We start from the raw sequence: 16,820 nt of genomic DNA, 5'->3' as shown, positions 1-16,820 counted from the left end.
GTTCACTCAGTTGTATGTGGGGTTTTCCCCACATCATGTAGTTCTCCTGTAATTCAGTTCAATTTAGAGACTATTTACTTTAGGTAAAGTCAGATCCCACAGGTTTAGAGCTCAGTTTCAGAAGACCACCTCTACTTTAGACATCAATCACAAGTCCTAGGTCATGACCAGCTTCTCTAATAAATCAAGGCTTGCTAGTATGGCGCTCAGAACTCATTTACCCGTTTATCATAAAGAATATTACAAAGGATAAAGATGAACAGCCAGGTAGGGGAGATGCATAGGCAAGGTATGTGGAAAGGGCATGGAGCTCCCGTGCCCTCCCCGGGTGCATCACCCTATAGGAACCTCCATGTACTCAGCAACACCAAATTGCTTAGAAATTGATAGTCTAGGGATTTTTCTGGAGGTTTTATCACATAGGTATTATCAATTATAACTCAATCCCCAGCCCTTCTGTCCTTCCTGGAGGATGAGAGTGGGGCTGGAGGTTCCGTGCTTCTCATCATGGCTTGGACTTTCTGGTGACCAGCACCCCCTCCAGAAGCCCCCAAGAGTCACATCAGTGGAATCAAAGACACTCTTATCTGCCAGGAAACTCCAGGAACCAGAGTTAATATTAGAACAAAAGGTACACCTAGCACCTCAATTGCTGGGGAAATTATAAGGAGTTTAGGGGCTCTTATGTGGGGAACTGGGGAAGAGACCAAATATATAAATATATTAATATATATATATATATACACATACACACAGAATATCACATTGACAAAATCTGTTTAATTACTAGATATTTATTCACTGTAATGGGATATCCTTCCTTTCAATCAGAAGGCCTTTGCTAGCCTTTACCTTGAGAATGAGCATCATGTCTATTTGTCTTTATAAGTCTCTCTGAGGAGCCCTGTCTAGTACATAGTTAGGCACTTAAGCTTTTGTTCAAAGACTCTATGAAGAAATGTAATTAAATAAGAAAGGACTCCTAAGCAATAGATTACAGTGATGTGGATCCTGGGTGCTGGGAAGCTCACTTTTGATGTTCTAGAGGAAGTTCAGAGAACATTCCAGGCCTCTATACAGTGAAGTGTTTTCCTGAATGATTTAGAAGATTAAAAGTTAGATGATTTCAACTGACTAGTGAAAAATGAAGACCAGCTTCAGAGAGAAGTTGAAAAACCTGCTAATCTGGGGCTGGGGCTGTAACTCAGTGGTAGAGAGCTTGCCTGGAATGTGTGAGGCACACTGGGTTCGATCCTCAGCACCACATAAAAATAAATAAAGCCATTAAAAAAAAAAAAAACCCAACCCTGCTAATCTAAAACCCATCATGAGGTCAAATGTAGGAAAGCTAAAAGACAAATGGGGAAAATTTCTATAGCTTTGAAAAGCATCTGTAATTAAAAGAAAAGTGCTACAGAGGAATCTGACTATTGTTAAGGAAGTCTGGATGTAAGTTTTCTTTGATTGTAAAATATTCTAAACATAGAAAATAGTGAAAATAATAATCTCTGTGTATCCACTATGCAGATTTAAATATTTTTGCTTTACTTACTTTGGAAATTTGTAGACCTGTGATCACAATCACTGTGAACCTTAAAGTTTTCATCTGGTGAAAATTTCAAATGGTGATAATAGTCCTTCTTCCATGTGACTTAGTTGTTAAGTAGCAAATTAGATAATTATTAAATTCTATGAAAATGGAAGAGGTTATTTTTGTTCCTAATCTCCAATTTATAAAGTCTAGATTATGTTAGGCACATTCTAAATAAGAAAGCAGGAAGGAATTTTGTATTGTTATGAAAAAGCTTTTATTCTCTGGAAAACATATTTATGTGGAAAAGATCCACAGTCCCTGACATCACAGAATGAATGGGCCTGGCCCTGGACCCAGTCAGAAGACTTGACTCTCCACTTACTTTCCTTGTGACTTTGAACAAAACACTTTTATTTCCTCATCTGAAAAATTTTAGTAATCCCATTCTGTTTGCTCTAGGGTAAGTCATGCTCTGTGGTGAGGCTCAGATGAGATGGTGAGTGCAAATTACGTTTTAAATGGGAAAAGTGTACAAAATGTGAGGGATGATTATAATCATCATTGTCATCATTATTATGAATTGAAATGTGTTATTGTTAACTGCTTTGCAAGTTTAATACATTTGCTCATGGGGAAGAATATGGTGACTTTCATTTTATTTTTGGCTTTTCTTGCCCTTATAATCTGAAGGTCACATTTTTCTCTATCATTTTAAATATAACTCACCTAATTCTTCCTTCCAATTTCCTAAGGTTTCTCCTCTCCACCTGACCCCTAAAATTTGTGTGGAGAGCCACATGAATGGGAAAACCTGTTTGTGCTTTCTTCATTTAGGATATCTAATTGAGCCTGATTGGATCACCTATCTTGTGATTTACATAATTGTTGGCTGGTGCAGTTTGTTAATGACTTCTCCTATGTACTTGCAATGGTTGATTGCATTAGTATAACTTGTCAGCCAAAAGATTGGTGGCTCTCACCCTACCACTGCCAGTGACCTTAAACTCAGCTACCTCTGAAACTTGTACTGCATTTACTTGCTTATTTACATAAAGCCTAACTGGAAAAGATGACAGAGGTGATTCAATGTATGTAAACTGGGAAGGTAATAAATATATTACAGACTGAGGATCCAGTGTTAGTATTCTGTTGTCTTGTATTTCCTTGATGTGTAATTTCTGTAGCTTTGAAAAGCATCTCTGATTAAAAGAAAAGTGATACAGAGGAATCTGACCCTTGACTTGCTATTGTTAAGGAAGTCTGGATGTAGGTTTTCTTTGATTGTAAAATATTCTAAACATAGAAAGTAGTGAAAATAATAATCTCTGTGTATCCACTATGCAGATTTAAACATTTTTGCTTTATTTACTTTGGAAATTTTTTTGAAAAATAAAATATGATAGGTACAGTTGAAATCCCTTAAATATTTTTCTCATTCCATTTTCCTCCCTCCCTCTCTGGAGATTACTATTGTTATCATTATAAAGGCAAATCCTTTCTATTTTTAAGTTTGTACTTCTTTTATATCTATCCATGAAAAATATAAAGTGTTGTAGTGTGCACGTGATATCTTACAGTATGTGCCATTCTGTTTGCCTACCTCCACTAATATTTGAAAATTTGGTCATATTGATAGGTGAATTCCAATTTTTAAATTTAACTGTTGTATAGGTCTCCCTTATATGGACATACAAGTTTATTTTTTAGTTGTTCTTATGTATCAATGGATATTTGGGTTGCTCTCAGTTTCTTGCTTTTTTTTTTTTTTCCCTCTATGAGACTGTGTCCTGCTATGTTTCCCAGGCAGGCCCCAAACTCCTGGGTTCAAGTGACCCTTCTATTCTGCCTCAGCCGCCCATTTTGGGACTACAGGCAAATGCCACTGCACTGACTGTTTTTTTGCTTATAAAGCAGCAGCGAATTGGAGTGAATATCTGTGCGCCTGTGTTCCAGTGCATGTGTGTGGGAGTTCATTTAGGCTGAGTGTTTACCTGTGAGTGTAACTGCTGGATTGCAATGTATACAAATTGTAACTCTGCTAGAGCCATAAGGTGCTCTCCAAAGTCCTTAGGCTGTTCACTCCTGCACAAGTAGTTTGTGAGAATACTTGTTTTTCCACCGCTTCTTTGTACTTGGTATCAGTTTACTTAAAATTTCCCCCACCCTGGTAGATATTATGGTATCTCGTTATACTTAATCTTTCTTATGGCTAGTGAGTTCAGTCATCTTTTCTTTCTTTTTTTAAAATTTTTTTTTTGTCAATGGATCTTTTATTTCATTTTTTTTAAATATGTGGTGCTAAGGATTGAACTCGGGGCCTCACACATGCCAGGCAAGCACTCTACCACAGAGCCACAACTCCAGCCCCAGTCATCTTTTCATGTTTTTATTGACAATTGATATTTTCTGCCTTAATTGCTGGTTTCATTACTTTGCCTGTTTCTCAATTTGGATTATTTTTCTTGTAGATTATTGGCCTTCTTTTTGTGTATGTGTGTGGGAGTACCGGGGATTGAACTCGGAAGCACTTAAGCACTGAGCTTTTTTGTATTTTATTTAAAGACAGGGTCTTACTGAGTTGCTTAGGGCCTCGCTGTTGCTGAGGCAGGCTTTGAACTTGAGATCTTCCCGCTTTAGCCCCACTCCCAACCCCCAGCTACTGGGATTACAGGTGTGCTCCACCATTCCCGGCTAGAAGGTCTTCTTATCATCTGGATATTAAGCTTATGTGCATTACAGATATCTACTATTGACTTTATGATGAATTTCTGTCAAGAGGAAGTTGTTGTTTAGTATAATTAAATTCAAATATGTCAGTATTATATTTTGAATTTAAGAAAGGCTTTTCTGCCCTGATGTCAGATGATATCCTCCTGTGTTTTCTAATTTGAAATTTCCTTTGCACATTCAGATCTTCATTCCATTTGGCATTTAAGTAGTTTTCATCTGTGGAGACCAGTGGTTTTAGCTTGGCTTTTGAACATCCTAGTTCATACTCGCTGATTTGTCATGTCAATTCTGCTCTTTCCTGCATGGCTCCCACGCAGTCCCAGCCTTACAGCTCTATCACCAGTACTTCATCTCCCTTAGAGAAAGACTCCCACCTCCACCCCTCTCCCCACTTTGTTGTTCTTTAAATTTATTTAGATAATTTCTTGGAATTTACTCTTCATGTGAATTTTTGGATCAATCTATTTAGATCTACCCAAAAAATCAATTTTAACTGAATGTGCATTCAGAACTATAGATTACTTTGTGGAGAGTTGACGTCTTTACTAAGTCTGTTCAATTATGAAAACAATTTATTCAGACATTCTTTTAATGCCCTTTAAAAATACCCTTTAATGGGTGGGATATAGCTCAGTGCTAGAGCATTGCCTGGCATGTGTGAGATCCTCGGTTTTTTTGGTCCCCAGTCCCACAAACAAAGCAAAACAAAACTTTACAGACTTTTTCTGTAAAAGTCTATTACATTTTTCATTAGATTTCTTCCTAAGTGCCATATAGTTTTTGTTGCCAGTGTTAATGGGATATTTTTCCTCTTATATTTCCTAATTAGTTATTTGAAAAATGGGGATGATACTGACTTTTGTGTTGTTCTTATATTTAGAAACCTTGCTAAACCCTCTTCTTAGTTATAAGAGTTTGAACTCTGATTTCCTTGAATTTTGTAAATATACCTTTATCTCCTCTTCAAATACAGGTTTTCTTTCTTTTTTTTTTTTTTTTGCATTTCCCATTGAGGGTTAAAATGTCGTATATAGAGTTCACACTATTTTGTGTCAGATTAGGAGCTCTTAAAGATGTTGAATAAAGAAGCATCATTAAAATATTCATATTTTAGAAAAATAGTTTTGGTAGCTAGGGGAAGGTGTGATGGAAGATGACTAGGAATCAGCTAGGAGATGCTCTTATTATGGTTGAAAGATAACTGCAGGGCCAACCTTAGGGTGTAGTAGAAGGAGAGGAAGGGCAGAAATAGCACAAGAGGGTTTTTAGAGTTAGAGACCATAGGGTCCAGGGAGATGAGTAAATATGGGCGCTAAGACTCAGGAAGTCAATTGTGATGCTTCAGTTTCCCGCTTTTAAAACTTACTAGTATTCATCACAGGAACGCAAGTTGACAGCAAAACACCTTGGTTTTCAGCAGGGGTAGGCTAGGTATTTGGAGATTGGATGTTACAGATAATCATTCTCAACCAGCATGCCTTGAATAATATTTCCCTCTCTTTATTTTTCTGAAATCTCTGTGTAGATAAGAATCAGCCAAATGCAGAGTTTCCAGTGACCCAGAGGTTGGAGAGGGAGCTTGATGTATTAGATGTGGATATCCTTCCGGAAGAAGTCCCATTAATTCCAGACCAAAATGCAAGCTTCAAAGACGAGGCATTAACCCTAGCGAAAACAGGAGTGGTGAAAACAAAGCCTGTGACTGAGAGTGTGCCATTTAAGAAAAAAGATACTCTGGAGCCGGCAAGACCACAGCAAGTAAGACACCATTCCTTTCTTTTGACCCATATATTAGTCTGACACTGTCAAGGTCATTCAGGCTAGTAAGTGGTATGGCCAGCATTTCATTTTTCCCACAAGTTGATTTAGCTTAGGTCCAGGTTGTTTTTATATTCTAACAAAAAAACAGTTTTTAATATTGTTACTAGGACAGAGCATTCTTTGTTGTCCTGGTTCAATAAGATCTTAACTAATTTGATAACAAGGTCCTAATTGGGCAGGGTATTTTAAGATTCCGGCATCTTATTTGTTTTCTGCTTCCAACTGGGAAGTATGAGATTTGAGAGGATTTAATATTTGTTTCCTGACAAAGATAAATATTGATCAATTGTAATCACTGAATATTAAAAGGGTATCTTTGTGTGACTGCTTTTTTTAATATTTATTTTTTAGTTATAGGTGGACACAATATCTTTATTTTATTTTCACGTGGTGCTGAGGCACCCAGTGCCTCTCGGCTCACATGCTAGTTCAGTGCTTTACCTCTGAGCCACAACTCTACCCCGTGTGACTGCTTTTTAATATGGCATAGGGGAGCATATGTGGAGTTAGAACTTGGTTTGAAACTAAATTAGATTTAAAACTTCTTTAATGTCATACAGTAGAAAACTGGCCAGAAGAGTACCTCCTCCTGTACATACCCTATACAGTGTGACTACCATTTGATGGTGTTGTCTAGCCAGACATGGTACCGACTGCCTATAATCCCAGTGACTCGGGAGGCTGAGGCGGGAGGATCACCAGTTCAAAGCCAGTCTCGGCTACTTAGTGAGGCCCTGTCTCAAAAGAAAATCTAGAAAGGGCTGGAAATGTTATTCAGTGGTTAAGCACCCCTGAGTTCAATCAAAAAAAAAAAAACAAAAACTGATGGTACTTCTACAGCAAACCTATAAATTTTCTGGTGGCATCAGAAAAATGAGAATTGGAAGTTGTCATTAGTTACTGACATCATGGATTAGGATCTAGTCTTCATTCCTTCCAAAACAAACTCTGATGGGGTTCTTTGGGAAGTCCAGATTGAGCCTGTAAGAATTCAACTTGATGTTCTTCTCTAGAAACAAAGTCTTATGCTCTGAGGTGTTTAAATAGCTTCATTCAGGGGCTGTGGCTGTGGCTCAGTGGTAGAGTGCTTGCCTAGCAAGTGTGAGGCAATGAGTTCGATCCTCAGCACCACATAAAAAAATAAAATAAAGGTATTGTGTCCACCTACAACTAAAAATATATATATTTTTAAAAATAAAATAGCTTCATTTATTCTGTTTAGACCTTAGGCTCAGAGAGAGCAAGTATTTTTATCAAGAATGTTTTATAATTTACCTTTAAACATTATGGAATTTAAAAATTGAGGTTTAATTGGAAAAAAACACATATAAATAAATAAATATATATTTGGGGGGTGTGTGTGTGTGTGTGAGTGAAAAGGTGGTGGAGTGAGGGATTCCAATTTTACCTCCTGTCTCCAGAGCTGCTTCAGTCTAATTTCCTTACTCTCTGCCACAGTGCTTTCTGCTTAGATTTTACTGAATAGATGGCTGAGTAGCAGAGAGGTACTTGGAGCTTTAGTTAGAGGTTGAAGCTAGGGTATTTGATATTTGTATAACTTTGTAATTCATTTTTCCCTCTTTTAGGGACTCCACAAAGCTGAAAGAAATAGACCCAGCCACCCTCCCAGCAAAAGCAGGGTGCAGCAGACAACAGTTTCATCCAGATTGAAAATGAACCAACAGCCTGTGAAAAGCCACAGGGCTCCCTGGATACCTGCGAACCCTACATCCCCACCAGCATCTCCTAAGTGGTATGTAAAAATTCAAGGAACGATTTGGGTATGTGAATTTATTTTCCTCCATAGATCAAAGGTGACATATAGCTTAGAACAAGTGGAATAGCAGCTTTAATTCTTCCCAACATGGGCTGGGGTTGTAGCTCAGTGGTAGAGGACTTGCCTAGCAAGTGTGAGTGAGGCACTGGGTTCAATTCTTAGCACCACATATAAATAAATGAATAAAATCAAGGTCCATCAAAATCTTAAAAAAAAATAAATATATTTAAAAAAAAAAAAAAAGAAGAAGAAGAAAAAGAGATGCTTTGACATGTGTGAGGTCCTGGGTTCAATCCCCAGTACTGTAAAGAAAAAAAGAAGTACTTATATGCTTAATACATGAGAAGTTTGTCCAAAAACCTGCTGTTTCCTTTTTCTATTTGGTTATGGTTAGAGTAGCCTTCTTTGTGGCATCCTAATGACCAGTGGACACAAATCACTGTATAGAGAAAATTGTGGGCTTCCTTTGTCTTTCCCCCAACAGTTACTTGAGACGAGGAACTTTGTCTTTCTTTTCTTTGCTTTTCTTTTCTCTTTCTCTCTCCCTCCCTTTCTCTCTCTTTCTTTCTGTACCTGGGATTAAACCCAAGGGATGCTTAACCACTGAGCCACATCCCAGCCCTTTTTTATTTTTGATATTGGGTCTTGCTAAGTTGCTTATGGCCTCTAAGTTGCTGAGACTGGCTTTGAACTTGTAATCCTTCTACCTTAGCTTCCCAGGTCACTAGGATTATAGTCATACTCACTGCTCTCAGCAGGGACTGTATTTTTTTTTTTTTTTTTTTTGGTATTGGGGATTGAACCCAGGGGCACTTAACCACTGTGCCACATCCCAGCTATCTTTTTTATATTTTATCTAGAGACTGGGTCTCGCCGAGTTGGCTCAGTGCCTTGCTATGTTGCTGAGGCTGGCTTTGAATTCATAATACTCCTGCCTCAGCCTCCTGAACTGCTGGAATTATATGTGTGTGCTATTGTACCCAATAAGACTGTGTCGTTGTCTTTTTTTAAAATATTTTTTTAGTTGTTAATGACCTTTATCATTTATTTATTTATATTCAGTGCTGAGAATCAAACCCAATGCCTCACACATGCTAGGCAAGCACTCTACTACTGAGCCACAACCCCAGCCCCAGCCCCAGCCCCCGCCTGTGTCTTTCTTATATTTAAATGTTCAATGCCTGGAACATCATAGGCATTCACTAAATCTTTGCCAAATTAGTAAATATTTTAAGATAATTTAAATTGTAAGTTGAGATAATTATGAACCATAAAACTATTCAGATCTCATTGACACTTTCTGAACTGCAGGAGGCAGTTAGGATAGTGCCGAGATTACTGTCTTGTCACCATCATTCATGGTACTTGGAAAATAAGGAGTTACTGTACCATGGGGCTAGAGAGAAGCATTGTATTCAAGGGGGAGCGGGGTCTAGTTAGGAAATAGTCTTTTGGGAGCTCAGTTAAAGGTAACACAGAACTAACTTGTTTGCCATAATTCGGTAGTCCTTGCCAACACAATGGAAGGAACCAGGACGTAGAATAATACGAAGAAGAAAGCAAAAAACAGTATTTTGAGGAGGAGAAGGGGGAATATAGGTGACTAGAGGTTTCCAGCTTTGGGGAGGCTGTCAAAAGACATGTTTAACAGCCTGGCTCAAAAGATTCTCCTGAAGATTCCAAGTGGGTTCTGAATCAATGGTAATACTTATTTATTGACCCTCATTAAATGGAAGAAAATATGTTGAGAGAATTTAATGTCTTGCTCATGTAACAGAGCTTGAACTAAAATTTGGTCTTCTGATTTGATCTTTATTTTGTCTTATTTTGTTTTTGCAGTTCTTGGGATTGAACCCAGGGCCTTGTGCACTGAACTAGTCGTTTAAATTTTATTTTGAGCCAGGGTCTTGCCAATTTGTCCAGTTGGCCTCAAACTTGCCATCCTCCTGCTTTAGCCTCCTGAGTAGCTAGGATTAATACCATAACTGGCTTTATTATGTCTTTTTGTTTGTCTGTTTTTATTACTCTCATTTCTATATTTTAATATATGTAAGTATTAATACAGAGATACGAGTTCATTTGATGACCTTGTAAAAACATCAGCAATTGAGGTTTGTATTGCAAATCAAATATGCAGTGGACTGTCTTCTAGTATATGTATGGCAGGTGGAGGATAAGGCTTTTTGGCTCACAGTGGTGCTAGGCCTTATAGAGATACATCTAGTAATGTAATATGGAATATTATTAGTGACTCAAATCTCTCTATATATAAAAGCAGGTTTTGATGAAGTTCTGTTACCTATAATTGAGTGTTGTTTCATTTAAAGTAGTGACAGCTTCTTTGAAGCAAAGGGAATGTCTCTACTTTGACCCTGTGCCCTGACTGCTGGAAGATCTCAGACTTCTTCAGGTTCAGCTTCTAATTTGGGGCTCTTTGCTGTAGATCACCATGACTTTAATGCTCTTGTCTCCTCTGAGCCAGCACCTTTGGATGAGTCACTGGATGTGGACTGAATGATTATAAAGGTCTACTTTTCCATTTTATGCAGTGCTGCATGGCTAAGGGTGAAATCTAGCCCCACAGATGCTGCAAAAGAACAGTCTTTCCAGCAAGAAGATACTCATGAGGGAAGTCAGTTGAGTGCTGTCAAGCATGAAGCAAATAGGTTTGTGCTGGTATTTTTCAAATCTTTGAAAATTGAAGGGCTCCTTTTATGTGGACTCTAAAGTAAGCTCCTTCTTGTCTTTCTTATGATTGAAGTTGGTTATTTAAAATGTAGATTACTAAATTTTTCTGTTAAATTCTCCAGTTTATAATGAGCCCCTTTTATTCCTTCTTATTTAATTTGTTAAAAAATTGTATGTGTGTCGATTGTATATCCATTGCTAGTTTTGTGTATGGCACAATTGTGAGCTCTCTGGAGATGTTTTTTTTAAAAAGAGTGAATAAGACATAATTCCAGCACCTGCTTATTTATAATCAGCAGGGAAAATGTATAATTAGCTATAATTTAAGATAGAACATGGTACATACCCTACAAACTGCGGAAGAGTAAAGAGGGTTTAAAAGAGGGAGAGGTTACTTCTTACTGCCAAGATCTAGGCTTCATGAAGGAGATGGAAATTGAACTAGAACTCACACAGGATTTAAATATGGGGGGGATATGGGGAAAACATTCCAAAGAAAGAACGGTGAAAAGAGGTTGCTCTGCACTTTGGGGCTGAAATTATTTTTGCAACTATGGGAAAGCAAGTTGTTGGGGCTGGGGGTGTAGCTCAGTGGTGGAGCACTTGCCTGCCATGCAAAGGCCATGGCTTGATCCCCCAGCACCTTAAAAAAGACTGGGGTCATTAATTAATTTGATAATATTCACATAACTTAAACCAAAAGAATCAAAGCCCTTTCATACACAATAAAATTGTTTAGAGTTAACACTATCCTTTTTATTTTTATTTGACTTCACTCTCTTCCTACATGGGGATTCATTTCTTTATCTAAACCTAAAGGGCTGTGTTTTCGTCAAACAAGAAATTCTGAATACAGCAATGCTTAATTTTCTTGAGAACATTTGTAGGCAGCTTTTCCTTATTCTACACACTAACTCAGTTTTATACATAAATGTCTCTTTATAGGAACATAATACAGAGAGCTTTATGGGTACAGACAAGTTACATTACCTACTGAGTCCTTAATGGAGCCAGGATTGGTGCTGGGGCTCAAGGGTCCCTACTTCTACGCTGTTTCTCTGGTAATGATGCCCTGCTGTGTAAAGGCATAATTGATTTGACTCTTTTGTACTGTCTGCTAGGCTTGCTTGGCTTGATGCTGAGTCTTCCAAAAGATTGAAGGAATTAGAAGAATTAAAAGCCAAAGAAATGGATCAAATGCAAAAACAGAGGTAAATACTTGTTTCTGAGGTAGAAAAGGGTAATTAGGCCTGTTTTGTATCATCTAGCTCTAAAAGAGAGTTGAAGGTCTCCCATGCTTCTTATGCTTCTTGGCTTTCCACCTCCTTAAAATTCTGTGAAGCCTATAGTGGAGCCCTGGTTGTAGGTAGACCCAGGGAGTCCTGGCTGCTTTGAGGAGAGTTGGGGTGACCCTTTGTACTGTTGTCTAGGCTCGACTGGCTTGATGCTGAAACTTCTAGGAGAACAAAGGAACTGAATGAACTGAAAACTGAAGAAATGGATCGACTCCAAAAATTAAGGTATGTGTTTGCTTTTGAAGAATAGGGGAAGCTTCCCATTCTAATTGATCCAGGGTTTTAACAACCAGCCTGGACTGTTTAGGCCTAACCTTATTACATGAATAAGTGAATGAATGAGCACCTACATGCCTACATGTATATTATACCATGTTTTTGCTAGGAAGTGTTTCCTTTATGTGCAGTTTGAAGAAGAATTGAAAAGAACATCTATCATTTGAGGGAATTCTGTCTGAAAGATCAGAGTCTTAAAAGTACCTCAAAGATACTTTTCTCTAGCCAGATGCCAGTCCTTCTGAGGGCAGAAGGTTAGTACATTGTGTGTGTTCTACTTGTGTGTGAGTGTATGGATTCTTTCATTTTTCCATGTTAGCTTGAATGCAGTGTTTTCAAATGAGACTGCTTTTTTTCCATTCATCTCCTAAGAATGCTACCACCTAACTATAGGCTTGAAGAGATTTGTTAAGATTTACTGAAGGACATGGTTAGGGAAGAATAGCAGTTCATTGGATTAGAAAAAGGGAAATAAAGAGAAGGGAATGGGGATGGGAATGGGAAAGACAGTAGAGTGAATCAGACATAACTTTCCTGTGTTCACATATGAATACATGACCAGTGTAACTCCCATAATATGTCAAAATACATCCTACTGGCATGTATAACTAAAAGTAAAAGATTTTCTGGAGCTGCTGCTGCTATAGTTGGCTCATTTTTCCAGCTCTGACAATCATTCGTCCTGCAGTCAAAATGAATAGAACACTTGTTGAAACATCTGCATTTCTGACACTATTCATGATAGAACATTCAATCCCGGTTATAAGGGTTGTGGTTTCTCATGAGAGGGCCAGGATGTCTGTAGTTAAGATTTCAAGTCATACAATCAAAATCTTAGGACTTGAGGGATCGTTTTTCCCCAACTGATGCTTCCAAGCCACTCTACATGTCTCCACAAAATAACAGTCTAGCATATGTATACACACCCTCTGTGACAAGCTGGTTACTATTGTCAGAGGGATTCCATTCCTTGGTCATCTATAGCTATTAGAAGGTGCAACTTTAGGTTGTGTAAAATTTGATTCCCTGTGATTCCTACCCACACATAGGTGAACCACATAGCAAAAGCTTAATCCTCTGTACCCATTTATCCCTCTGTGTGTCTTTTATTTTAAAAAAATACTGCACATGTTGTGCAACTCTACATCATATACAACCAGAGAAATGAAAAGTCGTGCTCTATTTGTGTATAATGAATTGAAAAGCTTTCTGTTGTCATGTATAACTGATTAGAACTAATAAAAAATTTTTTAAAATTAAACATATCAGACATGTGGAACATAATAAATACCCTTGAACAATCCAGAACATGAAATGAACACCTTTGCAACCCAACCCAAGAAATAGGTCATTGCCACTAATGGAGAAGCTTCTAATGACCCCCTCCTCAGTTGCATCCTCTTTTCCCCCAGAGGTAGCCACTTTTCTGATTCCTGTATTAATCTTTTCATTATCGTTTTTTAAAAATAAATCTACCACCTGTGTATGCATTCCTACCAATATATTATTTAATTTCGAAAACTGAGAATAACTAATCTAGCTAAACCAAGGTAACAGTGTTGCTGGCATTAGATGAAGGCTCTCGGGAAAAGAGGTTGCATGGAGTCTGGATCATAATCTGACATGCACTTCCCTGAGAATTTTTAGGAGCCTTGTCCCAGGAAATCAGTGAGCAAGATCATGAATGAGTTCTGGCAGGGATTGTGCTCACCATGTCTGGGCTACAGGTGAACCGGATCTGCTGGGCTTTCGAAAGAAGCCTCACCAGGGTAGTAGGCTGCCCTGTCACACTCTGCTTCTCAGCTCCTCTGACAGCTTTAATGGGGGTAAAACGAGGATCCTCAGCAGACACTGGGGCACGAGGATTGGGAATTTTATCAGTTTCAGGGCAAGATGAGCCAAGCATCTAGGCCAGTTTAGCTTGTATGGTTTTTCACATCTTGTACTTTTTTTTCTGTTTACTTACTTGTTTTGATAGAAAATTTAGCTTCCTTAATCCTAAATTAGCTTCTTGAGAAAGGATGAATAGAAAGTAAATCTTCTCAATCCTGTCAAGCTTAAAAATGTCTTCATTCTACTCTTATATTTGCTAATAGTCTTCTTAATGTGTATAGAACTCTTAATTGAAGATTATTTTTGACAATTTTTAAATTAAACTTTTTATTATGAGATAATTATACATTCACATCAAAGTTGTAATAATACAGAGAAGTCTTTGGAACCCTTTACCCAGTTTCCCTAGTACAATATTTTAGTGAACGATAGCATAGTGCTACAACCAGGATATTGACCTTGACACGGTCAAGGAGCACCTGATGGGCAGTGATATAGTCAAGAACATTTCCATCACCACAAAGTTCCCTCATGTTTGTCCATCTATAGCACACCTGCTTGTAACCCTTGGCAACCACTAATCTGTTCTCCCTGTGTATGATTTTGTTATTTCAAGTCTTATATAAATGAAAACATAGTTGCCTAACCTTTTGGAATTGACTGTTTTTTACCCATACATCCTTCTCTGGAAATTGATCCAGGTTGTGCATGTTTCATTTGTTCGTTCTTTTTGTTGTTAAATACACTCCATGTTATGGATATACCACTGTTTTTTAAATTGTTCACTGGTTAAACATCTGAGGAACATCTACGTTATTTCTAGTTTGTGACTGTTATGAATAAAGTTTTCTGTAAACACTCAAGAACAGTTTTCTTTTCTCTAGAATAAATGCCAGAGTGCAATTACTGGGTCATATGCAGTTGTGTTTGGGTTAATATAAAACTGCCAAGCTGTTCTCTAGAGTGGCTCCCTACCCCCCCAGCAGGATTGAGGGGTCCAGTCGCTCTGTAATTCTGCCAGCATCAATTGGTTCACTGTTTTCTTTTTGATGTTGTGATAAGTGTTTAATACATGGTGAACATCCTTTCATGTACTTATTTGCTCTCTACTCTCTTTAATGGCACAGGTTTCTTTTGTGGTGTTTGGCTGTAGTTGGGGAGTTATTTTCTGACAATTTTCCATCTTCCTCAACTGTCCCTTTGGCTAGAGAGAGTGGGCCTTTATTATATCTTACTTAATCTTATACATTTGTGTGCATACGTATGTCTGTACCTATTGGCATTTCTGATTGCTGGCTTCTCCAGTGTCTGATTCTGGGATATCCGAGGCAAAAAGGAAACCCAGGGAACTCGCAACCTTGTCTTTTTTTGGTTCCCAGAGTCCCTTGCTGATCTATCTTTGCTCTACCTTTTCTAGTCCTTTTCTTTAGTTTACATTTAATGTCTAAGATTCTTAGTTGTACTTAATAAAAAAAAAAAATGGGAAAAGAACATATATTCCTCCTGTCCCAAAGCAGAAGTCTAACCAGAATTTTTTAAAGTATTATTTCATTGTCTTGTTTTCAATGAGAAATCAGAATCTTGCTTTTTAATTCTCTATTTCTTTTTCTCCCCGCAGTGTTCTGAAATTTCACAGAACTTGGTGTGCATGTGTTTTCATTTATCAGTGGACCTTTTTCAATCTGGCAGTTTATTTCCTTCAGTTCTGACAAATGTTCTTGCTTTATTTTGCACTTGTTTTCTTTGTCTGTTTTCTCTTCTCCTATTCTGTAACTTCTGTTCTTGGATGTTGGGCTTCCTGGATTGGTCCTCGAATTTTTTTTATCTGTTTTTCCTATTTCCTCCTTGCACCCCAGGAGGCAATTTCCTCATACTTAGTATTTAACCTGTTATTAGATTTGTTATTTCTGCTACAGTGTTTTTAAATTTTAAGAGTTCTATTATATTTTCCAAATTTCTGTCTCTTAGTCTCCTTTTATGCTATTTTTCTTCTCTTTGAGTATATTAACAATAGTTTTTCCTTACTGCTCTACATAATCTTTTCCTTTCTCAGCTGGTAATCCTTGGCTATCTTCTAGTGTTTAAATGGAGGGGACTGATTACTGATTGAAAACTCTGCCATTTGAATTAGAATTTGTATTTAGTTTTAGGGTTTTTAAAAAATTGTTTTTTTGTGGTATACTTTACATGTAGTAAGATGCAAAGAACTCAGTGATTTATACTTCAGTGAGTTTTGACAGATGTATATATCTGGGTGACCAAAACCCTAATCAAGATAAAGAAAATGTCCATCAATCTAGACTATTCCTAGGTGTTCTTTCTGGTCATTCCCTACCCCCACATGACCAAATCCCTCACAGAGGCAGCCACTTTCTGATGTTTTGCCCCATAGACCAGTTTTGACTATTATTTATTTTTATTTTATTTTATTTTTTAGTTGTAGATGGACACAATACCTTTATTTTGCTTATTTATGTGTTGTGCTGAGGATTGAACCCACTGTCTCCCATGTGGCCAGGCAGGTGCTCTACCCGTGAGCTACAACCCCAGGCCTAGTTTTTGCCTATTCTTGAACTCTGGTAGAATCTTCACAGTCCATTCCTTTGTTTCTGGCTTCTTTTGTTTAACAAGATATTTGAGTTGGGCATGTAAATCCCAGTGGCTCAGGAGGCTGAGGCAGGAGGATTGCAAGTTCAAAGCCAGCCTCAGCAAATCAGTGAGGCTCTAAGTACCTTAGTGAGACCTTGCCTTAAATTAAAAAAAGAAAGAAAAAGGTATTTGGGATTCAGCCACATGGTGCCTATATCAGTGTAGTTGATTCCATTGTATTGCTGAGTGGTATTCCACTGGGTGAATGTACCACATA

General features: G+C 37.8%; 1 protein-coding gene across 6 annotated transcripts in view; it reads left to right on the top strand.

Moving 5' to 3' along the window:
• Kiaa0753 (KIAA0753 ortholog) overlaps positions 1–16,820 on the top strand; it is a 74,092-nt gene that overhangs the window by 34,382 nt on the left and 22,890 nt on the right. For all 6 annotated transcript variants that reach the window (XR_006847373.2, XM_058572814.1, XM_046424964.2 and 3 more), the window contains exons 8-12: positions 5,790–6,022; positions 7,672–7,838; positions 10,412–10,528; positions 11,672–11,761; positions 11,981–12,070. Coding sequence is in view for 5 of the 6 variants with exons in the window: in XM_058572814.1 (XP_058428797.1) it covers positions 5,790–6,022; positions 7,672–7,838; positions 10,412–10,528; positions 11,672–11,761; positions 11,981–12,070 (697 nt within the window). In the remaining variant the exon portion in view is untranslated. The remainder of the gene's footprint in view (positions 1–5,789; positions 6,023–7,671; positions 7,839–10,411; positions 10,529–11,671; positions 11,762–11,980; positions 12,071–16,820) is intronic.

Source organism: Marmota monax, unplaced genomic scaffold, assembly GCF_021218885.2.
Source record: "Marmota monax isolate L192 unplaced genomic scaffold, Marmota_monax_Labrador192_F-V1.1 WCK01_AAM20220418_F8-fsc00218, whole genome shotgun sequence".
Taxonomy (NCBI): domain Eukaryota; kingdom Metazoa; phylum Chordata; class Mammalia; order Rodentia; family Sciuridae; genus Marmota; species Marmota monax.
This window is presented reverse-complemented; position numbering and strand designations above follow the sequence as displayed.